This window comes from Eptatretus burgeri, chromosome 2 (genome assembly GCF_056783735.1).
Source record: "Eptatretus burgeri isolate ZD-2024b chromosome 2, Ebu_testis_v1, whole genome shotgun sequence".
NCBI lineage: Eukaryota > Metazoa > Chordata > Myxini > Myxiniformes > Myxinidae > Eptatretus > Eptatretus burgeri.
In genome coordinates this window covers 98,092,993-98,115,304 of record NC_140962.1, presented here as the reverse complement: position 1 = coordinate 98,115,304, position 22,312 = coordinate 98,092,993, and the positions used below count along the sequence as shown (strand labels likewise).

General features: G+C 38.2%; 1 protein-coding gene and 1 long non-coding RNA gene across 3 annotated transcripts in view; one reads left to right on the top strand and one right to left on the bottom strand.

Moving 5' to 3' along the window:
- LOC147032653 (uncharacterized) overlaps window positions 1–3,521 on the top strand; it is a 54,919-nt gene extending 51,398 nt beyond the window's left edge. The window contains exon 12 of the mRNA XM_085870446.1: window positions 1,964–3,521. Coding sequence (XP_085726572.1) covers window positions 1,964–2,075 — 112 coding nt within the window. The 3' untranslated portion in view covers window positions 2,076–3,521. The remainder of the gene's footprint in view (window positions 1–1,963) is intronic.
- LOC147032651 (uncharacterized) overlaps window positions 1–22,312 on the bottom strand; it is a 134,165-nt gene that overhangs the window by 54,579 nt on the left and 57,274 nt on the right. The window lies entirely within an intron of this gene.

The following is a 22,312-nucleotide window of genomic DNA, read 5'->3' as shown; positions in this document are numbered from 1 at the left end:
AAAAGAGTGATGCCAGCAATTTCACGTGGCAATGCATTTCCTTCTTTATCCAGAAACACAATTCCATCGTGTTCTTTTACTGAAATTTTAGCCATTTTGAATTTAGCTAACAGTTAATCCTGATAGATCTGTATTCTGCAGTACAAAAAGTGGACTTTTAGTTTTGTGGATGTGTAGAGCGGAACACCTGATGATAATGACGAGGAACATGTGACAATGAGTCAATAATTAGATTTGATTGGTAAATGTGATGGAGTAGCTCCAACAACACTTCATATTCGCTGCTCATGTATAGTTACCTCCACCACTGAAGGTGGATGGAGGTTATGTTTTCACTCCTGTCTGTCTGTCTACGAGCAGGATATCTCAAAGCTTGTGTAAACTTGGTTGGACGAAACTTGATGGACAGGTTGGGTGTGTGACAAGGTTGAATTGATTACACTAGCAAGTTGCCCATGCCCACACGGGATTCTCAAACGGGATAAGGATGGAGGTGGCAAAAATGCAAATCTTGACATCGAGCCAGCAAGCTGGGAGCAACAATTCGCATTTATTGCCACACATGATGCAATTTAAATGCACCAACGGAGGCGAGGTGCTCCATTGAAACGGTTTGGTCGATACAGTATCTATAACTTTTTGACGCCTATGGTGCATAATAAAAAAATTGTATTGGTGTCAATGCCAGTGACCAATTGCAAATTAAAAGTAGGATTTTGGTGAAGATCTGTATGTGGATCCCAATACTGGAATTTTTAAGTGATTCTTCACCATTGCGAGATAGGGTCAAAAACTATACACAGTATAGCACAATATTTCAAAAGGTTGTGGATAGAATTCGACTTGGTGGATGGGTTGGGAAGGTGACAACAACAAACCGATTAGATTTTGGTTCATGTCTGAATGCAGATCCAGCCTATCAGTGGGATACAAAACATAAACTGTTCAGCCTGGCAGAGGTATGCACTTTACTAAGTGCCCTTCTAGTTTACATTAAGTTGTGATCACAAGTTTTTGAACATTATGAACAATGTAAATTAAAATTGCAAAATGACAAGCTTGGTTTATTATCACCCAATCTAAGCTATATTACTAACAGTCAACATTGTTATGAATGCCTGGTGTTGGCTTAATGGTTAGGGTGGTGGGCTTGGGATCTGAGGATCCTGAGTTCAAATCCCACTAGGCTGTTGAGTTAACACCAGGTGGGGTTGATTCAGCCTGTCATCCTTCTGAGGTTGGCAAAATGAGTGCCAGCTTGATGGTATACTGTGTTGGAGTGGTGACCCATCCAGGACTGTGTCCAACAGCCAAGGAGACTGCTTAGGCAGCACCAACGCTCTGCACAGAGTATAGTCCCAATGGATGAATGGAACATTGTTATAATAATGGAAAACACAGGTGGACTTTTTGCACAGCACTGTATATAACATACAAGTTGTTGGGATTATATATACTGTCCAAGCATTGACACTCCTGCCCTCTTGTTGGAGTGCCCACCTTTGGTGGGCAACTTAAAGTCGCCCACCTCAGCCTACAATCATTGCAATGTAAAGTGGAACACCTTTTGTGGGCAATTTAAAGTGGTGATATTTTCACAAAGCGATACTTTCTTATGGAACACACTATACACTTGCAATAAAAATTGGGACATACTGTAACCATATTTGGCCTTGCTTGACCAACTGTAATGTTTCTGTGCTTTAAAATGCAACAAAAATATAATTTCCCACAAAGTAATGTTTTCTGGGACACACTGTTCACCTGAAAATTATTTTCTGGAGATACTGTAGCCATATTTTGCCTTGCTGGTCGACACTGGAAAGTTTTTGTGATGTAAAACGCTGTGATGAATTTTAAAGTTTCAGCCACAATGTATATATATATACATAACCATATGTGCATTGTCTCCATGATATTAAGATATATACTTGACCTCTGTTTAAAAATAATGTGTGCCCAGGTCCAGTGCAACAAAAGCCATGACCTTACCTGAAACAAGACAGGCTTTTTGGATCATTACCACCTTCACAGGCATTGCAGCCTGGTCAAGCTCTTACTTGATGAATAACTAAGGTGAACAAGCATCACGTCAATTAGTCTGTAATCGCTCAAGTGATCTGTACATCTCTAGTTTAGTGCAGTTTGGTTGTGTGTTCTTGCTTTTTCCACTTTAAAATTGCCTGCTGCATCGGATTCCCAGTTCACCAGATTGCACATAGTTATGGAAAAAAAAGGCTCGCCTGCGAATGAAATTTAAATTTTTCTTTCTTTTTTTTTGTGTTTATTTCTTGGTTGAATACTTATCGGGGATTGATTTGAGATTAGATCCGTTTGGGACTACGTTTGGAATTTATTTGTGCCTGCGATTCACTGTGTTATCAGCTCATCGACGTCCGACAGGATGGTGCAGAGGGAGCACGCTTACCATTGAGCTGTCTAATTTGGTTTCGATTCCCTACCTGACTGTAAACTGTCAGAATGGTGCTTCACAGCCATGGTGTTGTATTACAAAATGCACTGTCCCTGGGATAGATATAGACCTTAAGCCGGGTGTCAAATCTGCAAAACATGCCACGGTGCCTATATTGACATGGAGGTGAGTTATCGCCGGCACCCCAACCAAATTACAACTTCATGCCCCAATGGGTAGGGGTCCTGCATCAGCAGCACGAGTGCACTTCAGTGATGATGCAACCAGCAGAATGAAACCATAATTGGATAATCTCATGTCTAACCGGTAAAGACGACTTTTAATCATTCATACATTACATCATGAGACTGTACACACACGTTGTAAAGCCTGGTGGCTTGGGATTTCAGGGTCTTGAGTTTGAGCCTGCTGTGTTGTGTCGTTGAAATAACACCAAGTGGGTTGACTCAGCCTGTCATCCTTCCGAGGTTAGCAAAATAAGTATCAGCTTACTGGTAACGGGGCCACTGCATCAGTGGCACAGCCATGCTTCCAGAGATTAAACAACCAGCAGCAATCGGCTGCAGATGAAACAACAGTAACACATATTGTACCCACATTGCTTTTCATTTAAATCGTGAGCATCTCCATATTATGTGTGCAAATTGAAGAGGGAGAACTAAATTGAGAAAAATAAGAATAATTTCGAAAAAAAAAGAAGGAAGGGAAAGGGAGAGGGAGTTTAGACGAAAGCTGCATAAAAGGGAAAGAATAATGGGGGATCTAAGTAAGAGGATGGGAGTGGAGGGAAGTAGGATATACACAGGGCAGGTGGGAGGGGAAGAGGAGGTTAAAAAAAAAAAAACATTTGTGTATCTAATATCTAGATGACCCCATTCATGCTGCTGAAGGCAGAGACATATTTTCTCATCGCATGGTTTAACAGATTAATAACAACGTTTTTCCGATACTTTTCACAATATAAAACGAAATAATGAACACAGGTCACTTTTAATTCTCGAGGTGAAGAGTATCTTCTTTTTTATGAATGTGAAATAAAACCTTACACTACCTTGCAACTTGAACAACTGCTCTGATTGTTTTACAGAAACGGCAGAATGATTCGGGTGAAAGTTTTCACGGGTGTTCATAATATGACTTTCAAATGTTCAATAGCCCAAGAAACTAAAACTTTTAATTTTTTTAATTTGCAAGTATATAAAATTAATAAGAAAATATATTTGAATACCGATTTATAAATACGAGGCTGGTGTGATAACCTCGGGGTACGCGCGCTTACTCTCGTCTGGGTTCGATTCCAGATCCAACTATAAACTGTGGGCCTGGTATTTCGCATGCAGGACGAGGAACCAATGTGTGCACTGCCATCGGATGGAAGTTAAGCCGGAGGACCCTTCTGCCAGCATTGGTCGTTGGTGGACATGAAAAATTGGTCGTTGGTGGACACACGTCTTTCGGGAAGAGCAGGCAAGTTATTGCCGGCGTCCTAAACAGATTACAAACTCTTGCCACTTTCAGTCGAGTATCCTGCAATGGAGTGGTGATCTGTCCAGGATTCGTTCTGGCCTTGAAAAGTTTCTCCACTTATCGTGAACACCACCGAAGCACCTTCAGGTCCAAATGATTGAACTCCAGTCAAAAGCCCTCGAACTGAATTTATTAAAATAGAATTGAACACCACTCATAGGATCATTCCTGAGTACCATTGGCATTAACCAGTGAGAGTGCATTTCTAAGCCTGGAGATGGCTTAACAGTTAAGGTGGCTGGCTTAAGATCTTCAGGTCTTGAGTTTGAGTCGCTGTCTTTCTGTTGAAATAACACCAGGTGGGTTGACTCAGCATGTCATCCTTCCGAGGTCGGCAAAATGAGTACCAGCTTACTGGAAGCGTAACAGGGGCACTGCAACAGTGGCCCAGCCACGCTTCCAGAAAATGACAATCAGTAGCCACAGGCTGCAGCAGTTGGCAGTGCACAAACCACCAAATGGACAGATGGAGTTGTCAGGACTTCTCAGTTACTTGGAAGGAATGTTCATCCGAATGTTTGTTTATCTTGCTAGCGTTAGCTTGTGGACTTAAAGGAACCAACAGCATCTTTCGAGATGAAGAGGCCATGTGTGCCAGGAGGTTGGCCAAGAGACATATTGCTCCTCCATTTTAACCTCTCCCAGCGGTACGTACCCATCACTTCACTGACGGATTTAATGAAAAGACAGCATGATGTACTTCACAGACATATTGCAAGTCCATCTATGAATCTCAATGAGGATATAAAATGAAGTAAAACACAGGAAAACTAGAATGGCACTCGGTAGAGCACGTATCTTAGCCAGGCTGAACAGTTTACGTTTAGTATCCCACTTGTAGGGCAGATCTGGATTCGGACTTGAACCAGAATCAAATCAGCTTATTTTCGTCACCTCCCCAACTCATCCAACAAGTTTCGTCATAATACATCCACAACTTTTTCAAATATGTTATATGTAGTTTTTGGTCCCATCTCTCAACGGCAAAGAATCACTTGGAAAATTAAAGAATCACTTGGAAAATTAAAGAATCACTTGGAAAATTAAAGAATCACTTGGGAAATTAAAAAATCACTTGGAAAATGAAAGAATTATAGTATCCAGAGCCGGATCCAGATCCTCACCAAAATTTAATCAATTCGTCCTTGCCACACACCCAACCTCTCCACCATTCGTCCGAATCTGTCCACAACTTTTTGAGATATCCTGCTCAAAGGCAAACAAAAAGGGGTGAAAACATAACCTCTGTCCACCTTTGGGGGTAAAAACATAGCCTCATTCATGTCGTTAAAAATAAGACCAGGTGGGTTGACTCAGCCTGCATCTTTCTGAGTTTGGCAAAGTGAGTACCGGCATTGCGTACTGGGGAGAATGATCCATTCAAGTATTCTGTGCCGCAGTGGCGACCCAATCAGCATTGCGTCCTCAAGCCAATAGAAAACTGGCTCGGCTGCCCAATGTGTCTGAAGATGCTGTTTCTTCTCTTTCTTCTTCTTCATCTTCTTCTCTTGCTTTGAGGGGTATAACTATTAGTACAGCAACAGAGAGCCCAAAAGTGCGATATTTTTGGAGTTACCCAAACCCGAGGTAAAACATTTGTCCTCATTTTAAAAATCAAAGCCCAGGGTCTCAGGACATAGAATCTGCATGATGACACTGCCGGAAACCTGTGCGAGCTGAGAATTTAACGTTTCCATTGCAGCCTATATAGTGACAGCCATGCCAGTGTTGTTAATAAACCCAGTTGTTATTGACTTGAAACTTGGCATAATGTTACACAATACATTGTGGCACGAATGTATTAAGTTGTGATGTGTTGTCTACATTAGTTTCCATAGCAATACATATAAATATAACAAAATATCCTAGCAAACGCACAACCAAAACCCATCATATGTGTTTTATTTTCCTCTTATCTTGATAATTCCTCAAAGAATATTATATCTAACTGTCCCAAAACAAGGATCTAAACAGTGTGTACATGGATTAAGTAGATATACACTAGTTACAGTGAAAACCACTGCAACAGAGTACCATGCATGACAATCCCCCTAATAGTTATTATAGAAAGTCAATGACTGATGGATTCAGGAGTCTATTGTAGGAGTTACCCAAACTCGTGGAAAAACATTTGTTCTCAAGAATAAAATCAAAGCAGAGGGTCTTAGGATATAGAACATGCCTCAAGGTATTGCAGGAAACCTGTGCGAGCTGTGAATTTTACATTTTTCTGGACCTACCCTCAATCCAGCAAACAAACAAGGTTTTCGAAAATTTGTTTTCGAGCATGTTCGCACATAAATTGTAAGATGAAAATCCACCGATTAGATGGTTTTTTTATTCATGAATAGTTAATTCATCCTTCTGAATGATTACTTAGTCACTATCCTTGTCAGTGTCTCCACACGATGATCAAAAGATTTAAGCAGATGACTTCAGTCATGAAGAACAGCCTCACATGAACATGCTGTGCATGGTTGGTTGTGTTTGTAACAGGAGCAATTGGCAATGTCAGAGTCTGCAGAACAGTCATACATAATGTCATTGAACAGTTCTGGTGCAGCTGCTACCTGTGTCTTCATTTTTGACCTCAATAGCCCATCCTCTCCCTTCTCATCGCCATACTGTGTTGGTGGTGGAATGTCATGATCGCCCAAATGTGCATGCTTCCACACCTGGTATGCACACTTTAGCAAATGAAGTACAAATCTGTCTTCTCTTGGTGGGAGCTTCTTGGAAGCAATTCCCTCGTCAGCCTTTTCACATCTGAGTTCATCCTCGATTCATAACTAGGAATTCTAGATTCATTTGCTGTCATCCTAGATTTTCATCCTAGATTAATTTGCTGTCTCCATACAGGCAGCAGATGAAGTGTGTGGCTGCTGCTCTGTCCATTGGTAATATATCTCCCAGGTTTGCCATGGCCTTGAATTTATCTCCACCGTTCATCATTATACTGAGGGCTTTTTTTTCCAGTTGAATACTGTTTCACCTGTCATTGATCTCGTAAGGTGTTTACTTGAACTACTTTCACATTCATGCTCATTATGCTGTACACAATCACCAGCACCTCACCTGATTTACCATCACCTTGTGTTTGAGAGGTCCTACGTTTCCCTTTGTCCATGCGTTTTACTACAGTAAGTTGCTCTACAGTTTCTATGATAGCGAAAGGTGACTCAACCATTTAGGATTTCCTGCTCATGCTCTAAATGTGGTTTTGCTGCATCACTAAGTCTTTCTTTGTATGCCCTAAATAAAGAGTCTATTTCGACAAATCAGGTGTGACACCCAGAGTCTTACAAATAGTCTTGTTGGGATGGTTGTGCACAAAAGATGAAAATGGTCTTGTCAAAGGCAGCTTTGCATTTCTTTTCGGATGGCCTAACGTCAAATTCAGAAGCCATGCTTAGAATGTATATATGTCACAGCCCAAGTAAAACACCTTATACCTGAAAACAAATAAAGCAGGCATTGATAGGTAGCAAATTAGTTAACATCATTTATTCAGCAACGATTCAATGGGTAACAGCAGAATATATGTAAATTGAGTTGCCTGAAGTGACACAGCATGCTAAATAGTAAGCAAGTTTTCAGCACTAAACATGCTACATAATATTTCATGCATGTTTAAAATACTACATACAAATTGGAGATGATGAAATCTCTGTGTCATGAAAGGTAATATTATGTAGTGTTAGACCGGATATGAGATGCAAAATTAAAAAGTATCGCTAAACCTTTGGCAATGTTAATGCAGTCATATTAAGGGAAAATAACCCTGTACCAGTTCTCGCAGCAAAAAAATTCCAATAAAAATGCATAAATAATTGTATTTTAAATTTATGCAAAAGAGAGTGCGAGGCGAGTAGAACATCCACTTGAAAATTGGTTTGAGTTTCTCGAAAAATGAGACCTTTGATCTGCTGCAGTCCTAATACTTCATCAGTCAGTACTAACAAGTACAACCTCTAACCAAATAGCGAGTGTGAAGTGACTGAAGGTTGTGAACACCAGAAAGGTATTAACTCTGTCTCGAGAGCTGATTTAAAGTACATCTCAGAAAGTAAAACACTTATAATGCAATTGCACCAAGTCTTGAATTGAGCAAAGAAGCTCACATTTATTGCTGATATAAGTTTGTTTCCATGGTGGGTGTCTGGGTTTTTAAATAAAATCTCTATCCATTTTTCGAATATGTGTCAAAATTGACCTTCTCTAGACATTCCATCACAAAGGGTCACTCCATGTTTTGAATGTTCATGACAATACAAAATACAATCCTAGTTTTGTCTGGCTTAGAATGAAGTCAGTCAGTACCTCACTGTAATAACTATTATGGGGAATTGTCATGTGTGGTACTCTCTTCCAGTGGTTTCCAATGCAACTAGTACATATATATTTCATGTCATGAACAAAATAATTATGTCCTTGTTTTGGAATAGTTGGGTTTCACATTTTTTGATAAATTATCAAGATGAGAGGACAATAAAACACATATCATAGGCGTTAGGTGAGCGGTTGCTCGGGTATTTTGTTATATCTTTATGTTGTTGCTCTGGCAACCAACGTGGGCACTACATCGCCACTTCATAAATCTGTGCCACAATGTATTGTGTAACATTATGCCAAGTTTCAAGATGATATGTACAAGAGGGGAGTGCTGGGTTCATTAACATCATTGGCATGGCTGTTGCAATGTAGGTTGCTGAGGAAACACAAATTTCTCAGTTTGCACAGGTTTCCTGCAATGTCATCATACATATTCAATATCCCGAGATCCTAGGCTTTGATTTAATAAATGAGGACAAATGTTTTACCTTGGGATGGGGTACCCCTCGTTTTTGGTGGGGTTGCGACTGCACCATATATATAATTTTATTTTCTCCTTCCATGTCTGTCAGGCTATATTCTAAAGAGTTCCTGTTGTCATCGACACTAATAAATGTGTGTGTGTGTGTGTGTGTGTGTGTGTGTGTGTGTGTGTGTGTGTGTGTGTGTGTGTGTGTGTGTGTGTGTGTCAGTGTGTGTGTTTGTGTCAGTGTGTCAGTGTGTGTCAGTGTGTGTGTGTGTGTGTGTCAGTGTGTCTGTGTGTGTCAGTGTGTGTGTGTGTGTGTGTGTGTGTGTGTCAGTGTGTGTGTGTGTGTGTGTGTGTGTGTCAGTGTGTCTCCTCCATAACTCCAAAACCATGAAACCGAGCAGCCTGAAACTTTGCATGCATAGTGCATGAGTGCATGAAACTCCAAGAAAGTGCATGAGTTAAAATTGGATGTTTGTGTTAATTAAAACACCCCTTTTAAAGATATAATTAATGGCCTTATTTAATTATACCCTTTATCAGGTACATCCTCGGTCACCAGTCTGAATTGGGTCTGAAGGTGTATCCCAAGTAACTTCGATGAGGTCTGAAGCGGCCATGTTTTTTGGCCTGCTCAATCATGCCTTGACTTGGAACAGGCCGCAACAATTATTCAAGGGTAAAGTTTTTTTTTCACTTTACTCACTCTTATTATCAAATGCCTGTTCATCATAGCTAGCAATCGCTGGATACATTGCAATGCTTATAAATGTCCGGAGACGTCAATGTTCATTGCTTTATTTCATTTTGGCACATGCGATCACCACGAGTATCTTTTAAACTAAGCAGAATAACAAAATTTAAGCTCCAGAATCAAACTTATAAGCAGTTCTGACTCTGAGAAAAGTGGTCACTTGTCCATTTCTGACATATTTGACATTTCGGGTGTCTCCGGGAGGTGTATGTTTCAAATGATGGTTCGGTGATTGCTAATCGTGTGCCAAGCGAGCCGTTTCTTATCAACCCTTTCGATGGAGTGCTTAAGTCAGCGCTCTACAATATTCTCGCTGTCACTGAATACTATACGTTGATCGACTTGAACAAAGTTCAGGGGTCACTTGCATGCGTTCTTAGCCATGTGTTGTTCTGCGGTGCAACAGCAGATGGCTGGCTCGTTGAAAATGTGAAATTTGATTTTCCATGACGTTTCCCGTTTTTGTACGATCTTCCATTATACAACCCGTCACTTTGGCATTGATAAATACAAACAAAAATTAAACACTTCGTTTTTAAAAGTTTCTTCAATCATTTTGCTTGGCGTGCATTTAAGTTTCAATGGCGATACCACAGTTCTTTCCTGAAGGTAGGATGGCAAAATAAACGATTTGATAACAATGAATAAAAAATCTTTTCAGTTATGAAATAATGAATCGCCACACCACGGCAGGAAAGCTGAGAAGTGCACATGTTTGCTCTGTGCAGCCTGGATTTGAATCCCGACCCAGCTATAAACTGTCATCCCGGTGTTTCACAGGCAGGATGATTCATCAATGTGTGTGCTATCTCTTGGATGGATGATAAACTGGGCGTCACATCTGCAGGAATCCCTCACCCCTCTCCCTCCCTCATCCCTCTGCCTTCCTCATCCCTCTGCCTTCCTCTTTCCCCTCTCCCCTCATTCACCCCTATCCCACCAGCCCCCCTCTCTCTCCCTCCAAACCCTACCCCTCTCTCTGCCACCCCTCTCTCTCTCTTTCCGACCCCGACTTCTCCCTCTCTCTCTCCGACCCCTCCCCTCTCCCCCCCTTTCCTCACTCTATCTCTCTCCAACCCCTCCCATGCTCCCCAACCTTCCTTCTCTGTTGAAGGGACAAGCATGTACAAATCAGATTTGGAGTGAGCCGACCAGTGGGGGTGCAAAGGTCGCTGCAAGAATGAGCATGCATGCAGACAGACCTTTGCCAGGAATATAGCATGGATTTTAAATGTTCATGCCCCAGGTTTCAATGTGTGTGTGTGTGTGTGTGTGTGTGTGTGTGTGTGTGTGTGTGTGTGTGTGTGTGTGTGTGTGTGTGTGTGTGTGTGTGTGTGTGTGTGTGTGTGTGTGTGTGTGTGTGTGTGTGTGTGTGTGTGTGTGTGTGTGTGTCGTTGATTGGTATCTACATATGTGGGATTCAGAATGTGGAATAGAGTCCTCCCAGGGTGGCCTCAAAGTATCCCCCTTCATCTCTGAAAGGGGTCACGATTCATGGACCAGGCTGTGAAGTTTTCTGTTCTAAAAGTTTTGTGCCAAGGGCTCTCTTCAGGATCGTCGCTGAACCCAGGACGGCTTCCAACTGTAGTTATTTTGTAGTGATATTCCCAAGGATGGTTTTTAATATCTATGTGAGGTTCTTTGTCATCATTCGTGGAGCTCAAACGTTCAGTGGTACAACTTCGGCATTCTTCAACTTCCAGGACATCTCGTGTCGAAATCGACATGAGATGACCGAAGATGTTACCCTTGGAACCACTGCATTGAAGCTCATAACACTTCTTCGTCTTCTTCTTCTTCTTCTTCTTCTTCTTCTCCTTCGTCTTCTTCTTCTTCATTTTTCCAACAAAGACGAGCTTTTAAAGCAAGCATCTTTTGATTAAAACACATGAATTTAGTTCCAAGTAAATCGATTATTAGCTTTCCAAATACCTCAATCGATTATCTGCTTTCCAAACACCTAAATCGATTATAATATTACCTTCCCACACACCACATTGATTATTAGCTTTCCAAACACCCACATTGATTATTGCTTTCCAAACACCCACATTGATTATTAGCTTTCCAAACAATTTAATAGATTATTGGCTTTCCAAACATCAACATCGATTATTAGCTTTCCAAACACAAACATTGATTATTAGCTTTCCAAACACCAACATCGATTATTAGCTTTCCAAACAATTTAATAGATTATTGGCTTTCCAAACACCAACATCGATTATTGGCTTTCCAAACACAAACATTGATTATTAGCTTTCCAAACACAAACATTGATTATTAGCTTTCCAAATACCAACATCGATTATTAGCTTTCCAAACACAAACATTGATTATTAGCTTTCCAAACACCAACATCGATTATTAGCTTTCCAAACACAAACATTGATTATTAGCTTTCCAAACACAAACATCGATTATTAGCTTTCCAAACACAAACATTGATTATTAGCTTTCCAAACACCAACATCGATTATTGGCTTTCCAAACACAAACATTGATTATTAGCTTTCCAAACACAAACATTGATTATTAGCTTTCCAAACACCAACATCGATTATTAGCTTTCCAAACACAAACATTGATTATTAGCTTTCCAAACACCAACATCGATTATTAGCTTTCCAAACACAAACATCGATTATTAGCTTTCCAAACACCAACATCGATTATTAGCTTTCCAAACACCAACATCGATTATTAGCTTTCCAAACACAAACATTGATTATTAGCTTTCCAAACACCAACATCGATTATTAGCTTTCCAAACACAAACATCGATTATTAGCTTTCCAAACACAAACATTGATTATTAGCTTTCCAAACACAAACATTGATTATTAGCTTTCCAAACACCAACATCGATTATTAGCTTTCCAAACACAAACATTGATTATTAGCTTTCCAAACACAAACATTGATTATTAGCTTTCCAAACACAAACATTGATTATTAGCTTTCCAAACACAAACATTGATTATTAGCTTTCCAAACACAAACATCGATTATTAGCTTTCCAAACACAAACATCGATTATTAGCTTTCCAAACACAAACATTGATTATTAGCTTTCCAAACACCAACATCGATTATTAGCTTTCCAAACACCAACATCGATTATTAGCTTTCCAAACACCAACATCGATTATTAGCTTTCCAAACACAAACATCGATTATTAGCTTTCCAAACAATTTAATAAATTATTGGCTTTCCAAACACCCACATTGATTGTTAGCTTTCCAAACACCCACATTGATTGTTAGCTTTCCAAACACCCACATTGATTGTTAGCTTTCCAAACACCCACAGTGATTATTAGCTTTCCAAACATCAACATCTATGATTGGCTTTCCAAACACCCACAGTGATTATTAGCTTTCCAAACACCCACATTGATTATTAGCTTCCCAAACAACTTCATAGATTATCAGCTTTCCAAACACCCACATTGATTATTAGCTTTCCAAACACCAACATCGATTATTGGCTTTCCAAACACCCACATCGATTATTAGCTTTCCAAGCACCAACATCGATTATTGGCTTTCCAAACACCCACATAAATTATTAGCTTTCCAAACACCAACATCGATTATTGGCTTTCCAAACACCCACATCGATTATTAGCTTTCCAAACACCAACATCGATTATTGGTTTTCCAAACACCCACATCGATTATTAGCTTTCCAAACACCAACATCGATTATTGGTTTTCCAAACACCCACATAAATTATTAGCTTTCCAAACACCAACATCGATTATTGGCTTTCCAAACATCCACATCGATTATTTGCTTTCCAAACAACGTAATAGAATATTGGCTTACCAAACAACTTAATACATTATTGGCGTTCCAAACACCCACATTGATAATTAGCTTCCCAAACAACTTCAGAGATTATCAGCTTTCCAAACACCCACATGGATTATTAGCTTTCCAAACAACCACATCGATTATTAGATTTCCAAACAATTTAATAGATTATTGGCTTTCCAAACACCAACTTTGATTATTAGCTTTCCAAACACCTACATCGATTATTGGCTTTCCAAACACCCACATTGATTGTTAGCTTTCCAAACACCCACATCGATAATTAGCTTTCCAAACAACTTAATAGATTATTGGCTTTCCAAACACCCACATCGATAATAAGCTTTCCAAACAATTTAATAGATTATTGGCTTTCCAAACACCCACATCGATTATTAGCTTTCCAAACAATTTAATAGAATATTGGCTTTCCAAACACCAACATCGATTATTGGCTTTCCAAACACCCACATCGATTATTAGCTTTCCAAACACCAACATCGATTATTGGCTTTCCAAACACCAACATCGATTATTAGCTTTCGAAACACCAACATCGATTATTGGCTTTCCAAACACCCACATCGATTATTGGCTTTCCAAACACCCACATAAATTATTAGCTTTCCAAACACCAACATCGATTATTGGCTTTCCAAACACCCACATCGATTATTAGCTTTCCAAACACCCACATCGATTATTAGCTTTCCAAACAACTTAATAGAATATTGGCTTTCCAAACACCTACATTGATTGTAATTAGCTTCCCAAACAACTTCATAGATTATCAGCTTTGCAAACACCCACATGGATTATTAGCTTTCCAAACACCCACATCGATTATTGGCTTTCCAAACACCAACATCGATTATTGGCTTTCCAAACACCCACATCGATTATTAGCTTTCCAAACACCCACATCGATTATTGGCTTTCCAAACACCCACATTGATTATTAGCTTTCCAAACACCCACATCGATTATTAGCTTTCCAAACACCAACATCGATTATTGGCTTTCCAAACACCCACATAAATTATCAGCTTTCCAAACACCCACATAAATTATTAGCTTTCCAAACACCCACATCGATGATTTGCTTTCTAAACACCCACATCGATTATTAGCTTTCCAAACAACTTAATAGAATATTGGCTTTCCAAACACCCACATTGATTATTAGCTTCCCAAACAACTTCATAGATTATCAGCTTTCCAAACACCAACATCGATTATTGACTTTCCAAACACCCACATCGATTATTAGCTTTCCAAACACCAACATCGATTATTGGCTTTCCAAACACCCACATCGATTACGAGCTTTCCAAACAACTTAATAGAATATTGGCTTTCCAAACAACTTAATACATTATTGGCTTTCCAAACACCCACATAAATTATTAGCTTTCCAAACACCAACATCGATTATTGGCTTTCCAAACAACTTCATAGATTATTGGTTTTCCAAACACCCACATTGATTATTAGCTTTTTAAACAACTTAATGAATTATCAGCTTTCCAAACACCCACATCGTTTATTCGCTTTCCAAACATCCACATCGATTATTAGCTTTCCTCACAACTTAATAGATTATTAGCTTTCCAAACACCCACATCGATTATTTATTAGCTTTCCAAACAACTTAATAGATTATCAGCTTTCCAAATACCCACATCGATTATTAACTTTCCAAACACCTCCATCGATTATTTGTGTTCCAAAGAACTTAATAGATTATTGGTTTTCCAAACAACTTAATAGATTATCAGCTTTCCAAGCACCCACATGGATTATTAGCTTTCCAAACACCAACATTGATTAAATTATTAGCTTTCCAAACAACTTAATAGATTATCAGCTTTCCAAACACCAACATTGATTATTAGCTTTCCAAACAACTTAATAGATTATCAGCTTTCCAAACACCCACATTGATTATTAGCTTTCCAAACACCCACATGGATTATTAGCTTTCCAAATACCCACATCGATTATTAACTTTCCAAACACCTCCATCGATTATTTGTGTTCCAAAGAACTTAATAGATTATTGGTTTTCCAAACAACTTAATAGATTATCAGCTTTCCAAGCACCCACATGGATTATTAGCTTTCCAAACACCAACATTGATTAAATTATTAGCTTTCCAAACAACTTAATAGATTATCAGCTTTCCAAACACCAACATTGATTATTAGCTTTCCAAACAACTTAATAGATTATCAGCTTTCCAAACACCCACATTGATTATTAGCTTTCCAAACACCCACATGGATTATTAGCTTTCCAAACAACTTAATAGATTAATTATCAGCTTTCCAAACACCCACATCGATCATTAGCTTTCCAAACACCCACATGGATTATTAGCTTTCCAAACACCCACATGGATTATTAGCTTTCCAAACACCCACATGGATTATTAGCTTTCCAAACACCCACATCGATCATTAGCTTTCCAAACACCTACATCGATTATTGGCTTTCCAAACACCAACATCGATTATTGGCTTTCCAAACACCCACATTGATTGTTAGCTTTCCAAACACCCACATCGATAATTAGCTTTCCAAACAACTTAATAGATTATTGGCTTTCCAAACACCCACATCGATAATAAGCTTTCCAAACAATTTAATAGATTATTGGCTTTCCAAACACCCACATCGATTATTAGCTTTCCAAACAATTTAATAGAATATTGGCTTTCCAAACACCAACATCGATTATTGGCTTTCCAAACACCCACATCGATTATTAGCTTTCCAAACACCAACATCGATTATTGGCTTTCCAAACACCAACATCGATTATTAGCTTTCCAAACACCAACATCGATTATTGGCTTTCCAAACACCCACATCGATTATTGGCTTTCCAAACACCCACATAAATTATTAGCTTTCCAAACACCAACATCGATTATTGGCTTTCCAAACACCCACATCGATTATTAGCTTTCCAAACACCCACATCGATTATTAGCTTTCCAAACAACTTAATAGAATATTGGCTTTCCAAACACCTACATTGATTATAATTAGCTTCCCAAACAACTTCATAGATTATCAGCTTTGCAAACACCCACATGGATTATTAGCTTTCCAAACACCCACATCGATTATTGGCTTTCCAAACACCAACATCGATTATTGGCTTTCCAAACACCCACATGGATTATTAGCTTTCCAAACACCCACATCGATTATTGGCTTTCCAAACACCAACATCGATTATTGGCTTTCCAAACACCCACATCGATTATTAGCTTTCCAAACACCCACATCGATTATTGGCTTTCCAAACACCCACATTGATTATTAGCTTTCCAAACACCCACATCGATTATTAGCTTTCCAAACACCAACATCGATTATTGGCTTTCCAAACACCCACATAAATTATTAGCTTTCCAAACACCCACATCGATGATTTGCTTTCTAAACACCCACATCGATTATTAGCTTTCCAAACAACTTAATAGAATATTGGCTTTCCAAACACCCACATTGATTATTAGCTTCCCAAACAACTTCATAGATTATCAGCTTTCCAAACACCAACATCGATTATTGACTTTCCAAACACCCACATCGATTATTAGCTTTCCAAACACCAACATCGATTATTGGCTTTCCAAACACCCACATCGATTACGAGCTTTCCAAACAACTTAATAGAATATTGGCTTTCCAAACAACTTAATACATTATTGGCTTTCCAAACACCCACATAAATTATTAGCTTTCCAAACACCAACATCGATTATTGGCTTTCCAAACAACTTCATAGATTATTGGTTTTCCAAACACCCACATTGATTATTAGCTTTTTAAACAACTTAATGAATTATCAGCTTTCCAAACACCCACATCGTTTATTCGCTTTCCAAACATCCACATCGATTATTAGCTTTCCTCACAACTTAATAGATTATTAGCTTTCCAAACACCCACATCGATTATTTATTAGCTTTCCAAACAACTTAATAGATTATCAGCTTTCCAAATACCCACATCGATTATTAACTTTCCAAACACCTCCATCGATTATTTGTGTTCCAAAGAACTTAATAGATTATTGGTTTTCCAAACAACTTAATAGATTATCAGCTTTCCAAGCACCCACATGGATTATTAGCTTTCCAAACACCAACATTGATTAAATTATTAGCTTTCCAAACAACTTAATAGATTATCAGCTTTCCAAACACCAACATTGATTATTAGCTTTCCAAACAACTTAATAGATTATCAGCTTTCCAAACACCCACATTGATTATTAGCTTTCCAAACACCCACATGGATTATTAGCTTTCCAAATACCCACATCGATTATTAACTTTCCAAACACCTCCATCGATTATTTGTGTTCCAAAGAACTTAATAGATTATTGGTTTTCCAAACAACTTAATAGATTATCAGCTTTCCAAGCACCCACATGGATTATTAGCTTTCCAAACACCAACATTGATTAAATTATTAGCTTTCCAAACAACTTAATAGATTATCAGCTTTCCAAACACCAACATTGATTATTAGCTTTCCAAACAACTTAATAGATTATCAGCTTTCCAAACACCCACATTGATTATTAGCTTTCCAAACACCCACATGGATTATTAGCTTTCCAAACAACTTAATAGATTAATTATCAGCTTTCCAAACACCCACATCGATCATTAGCTTTCCAAACACCCACATGGATTATTAGCTTTCCAAACACCCACATGGATTATTAGCTTTCCAAACACCCACATGGATTATTAGCTTTCCAAACACCCACATCGATCATTAGCTTTCCAAACACCTACATCGATTATTGGCTTTCCAAACACCAACATCGATTATTGGCTTTCCAAACACCCACATTGATTGTTAGCTTTCCAAACACCCACATCGATAATTAGCTTTCCAAACAACTTAATAGATTATTGGCTTTCCAAACACCCACATCGATAATAAGCTTTCCAAACAATTTAATAGATTATTGGCTTTCCAAACACCCACATCGATTATTAGCTTTCCAAACAATTTAATAGAATATTGGCTTTCCAAACACCAACATCGATTATTGGCTTTCCAAACACCCACATCGATTATTAGCTTTCCAAACACCAACATCGATTATTGGCTTTCCAAACACCAACATCGATTATTAGCTTTCCAAACACCAACATCGATTATTGGCTTTCCAAACACCCACATCGATTATTGGCTTTCCAAACACCCACATAAATTATTAGCTTTCCAAACACCAACATCGATTATTGGCTTTCCAAACACCCACATCGATTATTAGCTTTCCAAACACCCACATCGATTATTAGCTTTCCAAACAACTTAATAGAATATTGGCTTTCCAAACACCTACATTGATTATAATTAGCTTCCCAAACAACTTCATAGATTATCAGCTTTGCAAACACCCACATGGATTATTAGCTTTCCAAACACCCACATCGATTATTGGCTTTCCAAACACCAACATCGATTATTGGCTTTCCAAACACCCACATGGATTATTAGCTTTCCAAACACCCACATCGATTATTGGCTTTCCAAACACCAACATCGATTATTGGCTTTCCAAACACCCACATCGATTATTAGCTTTCCAAACACCCACATCGATTATTGGCTTTCCAAACACCCACATTGATTATTAGCTTTCCAAACACCCACATCGATTATTAGCTTTCCAAACACCAACATCGATTATTGGCTTTCCAAACACCCACATAAATTATTAGCTTTCCAAACACCCACATCGATGATTTGCTTTCTAAACACCCACATCGATTATTAGCTTTCCAAACAACTTAATAGAATATTGGCTTTCCAAACACCCACATTGATTATTAGCTTCCCAAACAACTTCATAGATTATCAGCTTTCCAAACACCAACATCGATTATTGACTTTCCAAACACCCACATCGATTATTAGCTTTCCAAACACCAACATCGATTATTGGCTTTCCAAACACCCACATCGATTACGAGCTTTCCAAACAACTTAATAGAATATTGGCTTTCCAAACAACTTAATACATTATTGGCTTTCCAAACACCCACATAAATTATTAGCTTTCCAAACACAAACATCGATTATTGGCTTTCCAAACAACTTCATAGATTATTGGTTTTCCAAACACCCACATTGATTATTAGCTTTTTAAACAACTTAATGAATTATCAGCTTTCCAAACACCCACATCGTTTATTCGCTTTCCAAACATCCACATCGATTATTAGCTTTCCTCACAACTTAATAGATTATTAGCTTTCCAAACACCCACATCGATTATTTATTAGCTTTCCAAACAACTTAATAGATTATCAGCTTTCCAAATACCCACATCGATTATTAACTTTCCAAACACCTCCATCGATTATTTGTGTTCCAAAGAACTTAATAGATTATTGGTTTTCCAAACAACTTAATAGATTATCAGCTTTCCAAGCACCCACATGGATTATTAGCTTTCCAAACACCAACATTGATTAAATTATTAGCTTTCCAAACAACTTAATAGATTATCAGCTTTCCAAACACCAACATTGATTATTAGCTTTCCAAACAACTTAATAGATTATCAGCTTTCCAAACACCCACATTGATTATTAGCTTTCCAAACACCCACATGGATTATTAGCTTTCCAAACAACTTAATAGATTAATTATCAGCTTTCCAAACACCCACATCGATCATTAGCTTTCCAAACACCCACATCGATCATTAGCTTTCCAAACACCCACATGGATTATTAGCTTTCCAAACACCCACATGGATTATTAGCTTTCCAAACACCCACATGGATTATTAGCTTTCCAAACACCCACATCGATCATTAGCTTTCCAAACACCTACATCGATTATTGGCTTTCCAAACACCAACATCGATTATTGGCTTTCCAAACACCCACATTGATTGTTAGCTTTCCAAACACCCACATCGATAATTAGCTTTCCAAACAACTTAATAGATTATTGGCTTTCCAAACACCCACATCGATAATAAGCTTTCCAAACAATTTAATAGATTATTGGCTTTCCAAACACCCACATCGATTATTAGCTTTCCAAACAATTTAATAGAATATTGGCTTTCCAAACACCAACATCGATTATTGGCTTTCCAAACACCCACATCGATTATTAGCTTTCCAAACACCAACATCGATTATTGGCTTTCCAAACACCAACATCGATTATTAGCTTTCCAAACACCAACATCGATTATTGGCTTTCCAAACACCCACATCGATTATTGGCTTTCCAAACACCCACATAAATTATTAGCTTTCCAAACACCAACATCGATTATTGGCTTTCCAAACACCCACATCGATTATTAGCTTTCCAAACACCCACATCGATTATTAGCTTTCCAAACAACTTAATAGAATATTGGCTTTCCAAACACCTACATTGATTATAATTAGCTTCCCAAACAACTTCATAGATTATCAGCTTTGCAAACACCCACATGGATTATTAGCTTTCCAAACACCCACATCGATTATTTGCTTTCCAAACACCAACATCGATTATTGGCTTTCCAAACACCCACATGGATTATTAGCTTTCCAAACACCCACATCGATTATTGGCTTTCCAAACACCAACATCGATTATTGGCTTTCCAAACACCCACATCGATTATTAGCTTTCCAAACACCCACATCGATTATTGGCTTTCCAAACACCCACATTGATTATTAGCTTTCCAAACACCCACATCGATTATTAGCTTTCCAAACACCAACATCGATTATTAGCTTTCCAAACACCCACATAAATTATCAGCTTTCCAAACACCCACATAAATTATTAGCTTTCCAAACACCCACATCGATGATTTGCTTTCTAAACACCCACATCGATTATTAGCTTTCCAAACAACTTAGTAGAATATTGGCTTTCCAAACACCCACATTGATTATTAGCTTCCCAAACAACTTCATAGATTATCAGCTTTCCAAACACCAACATCGATTATTGACTTTCCAAACACCCACATCGATTATTAGCTTTCCAAACACCAACATCGATTATTGGCTTTCCAAACACCCACATCGATTACGAGCTTTCCAAACAACTTAATAGAATATTGGCTTTCCAAACAACTTAATACATTATTGGCTTTCCAAACACCCACATAAATTATTAGCTTTCCAAACACAAACATCGATTATTGGCTTTCCAAACAACTTCATAGATTATTGGTTTTCCAAACACCCACATTGATTATTAGCTTTTAAACAACTTAATGAATTATCAGCTTTCCAAACACCCACATCGTTTATTCGCTTTCCAAACATCCACATCGATTATTAGCTTTCCTCACAACTTAATAGATTATTAGCTTTCCAAACACCCACATCGATTATTTATTAGCTTTCCAAACAACTTAATAGATTATCAGCTTTCCAAATACCCACATCGATTATTAACTTTCCAAACACCTCCATCGATTATTTGTGTTCCAAAGAACTTAATAGATTATTGGTTTTCCAAACAACTTAATAGATTATCAGCTTTCCAAGCACCCACATGGATTATTAGCTTTCCAAACACCAACATTGATTAAATTATTAGCTTTCCAAACAACTTAATAGATTATCAGCTTTCCAAACACCAACATTGATTATTAGCTTTCCAAACAACTTAATAGATTATCAGCTTTCCAAACACCCACATTGATTATTAGCTTTCCAAACACCCACATGGATTATTGGCTTTCCAAACAACTTAATAGATTAATTATCAGCTTTCCAAACACCCACATCGATCATTAGCTTTCCAAACACCCACATGGATTATTAGCTTTCCAAACACCCACATGGATTATTAGCTTTCCAAACACCTCCATCGATTATTAGCTTTCCAAACAACTTAATAGATTATTGGCTTTCCAAACACCCACATCGATTATTAGCTTTCCAAACTACACATGGATTA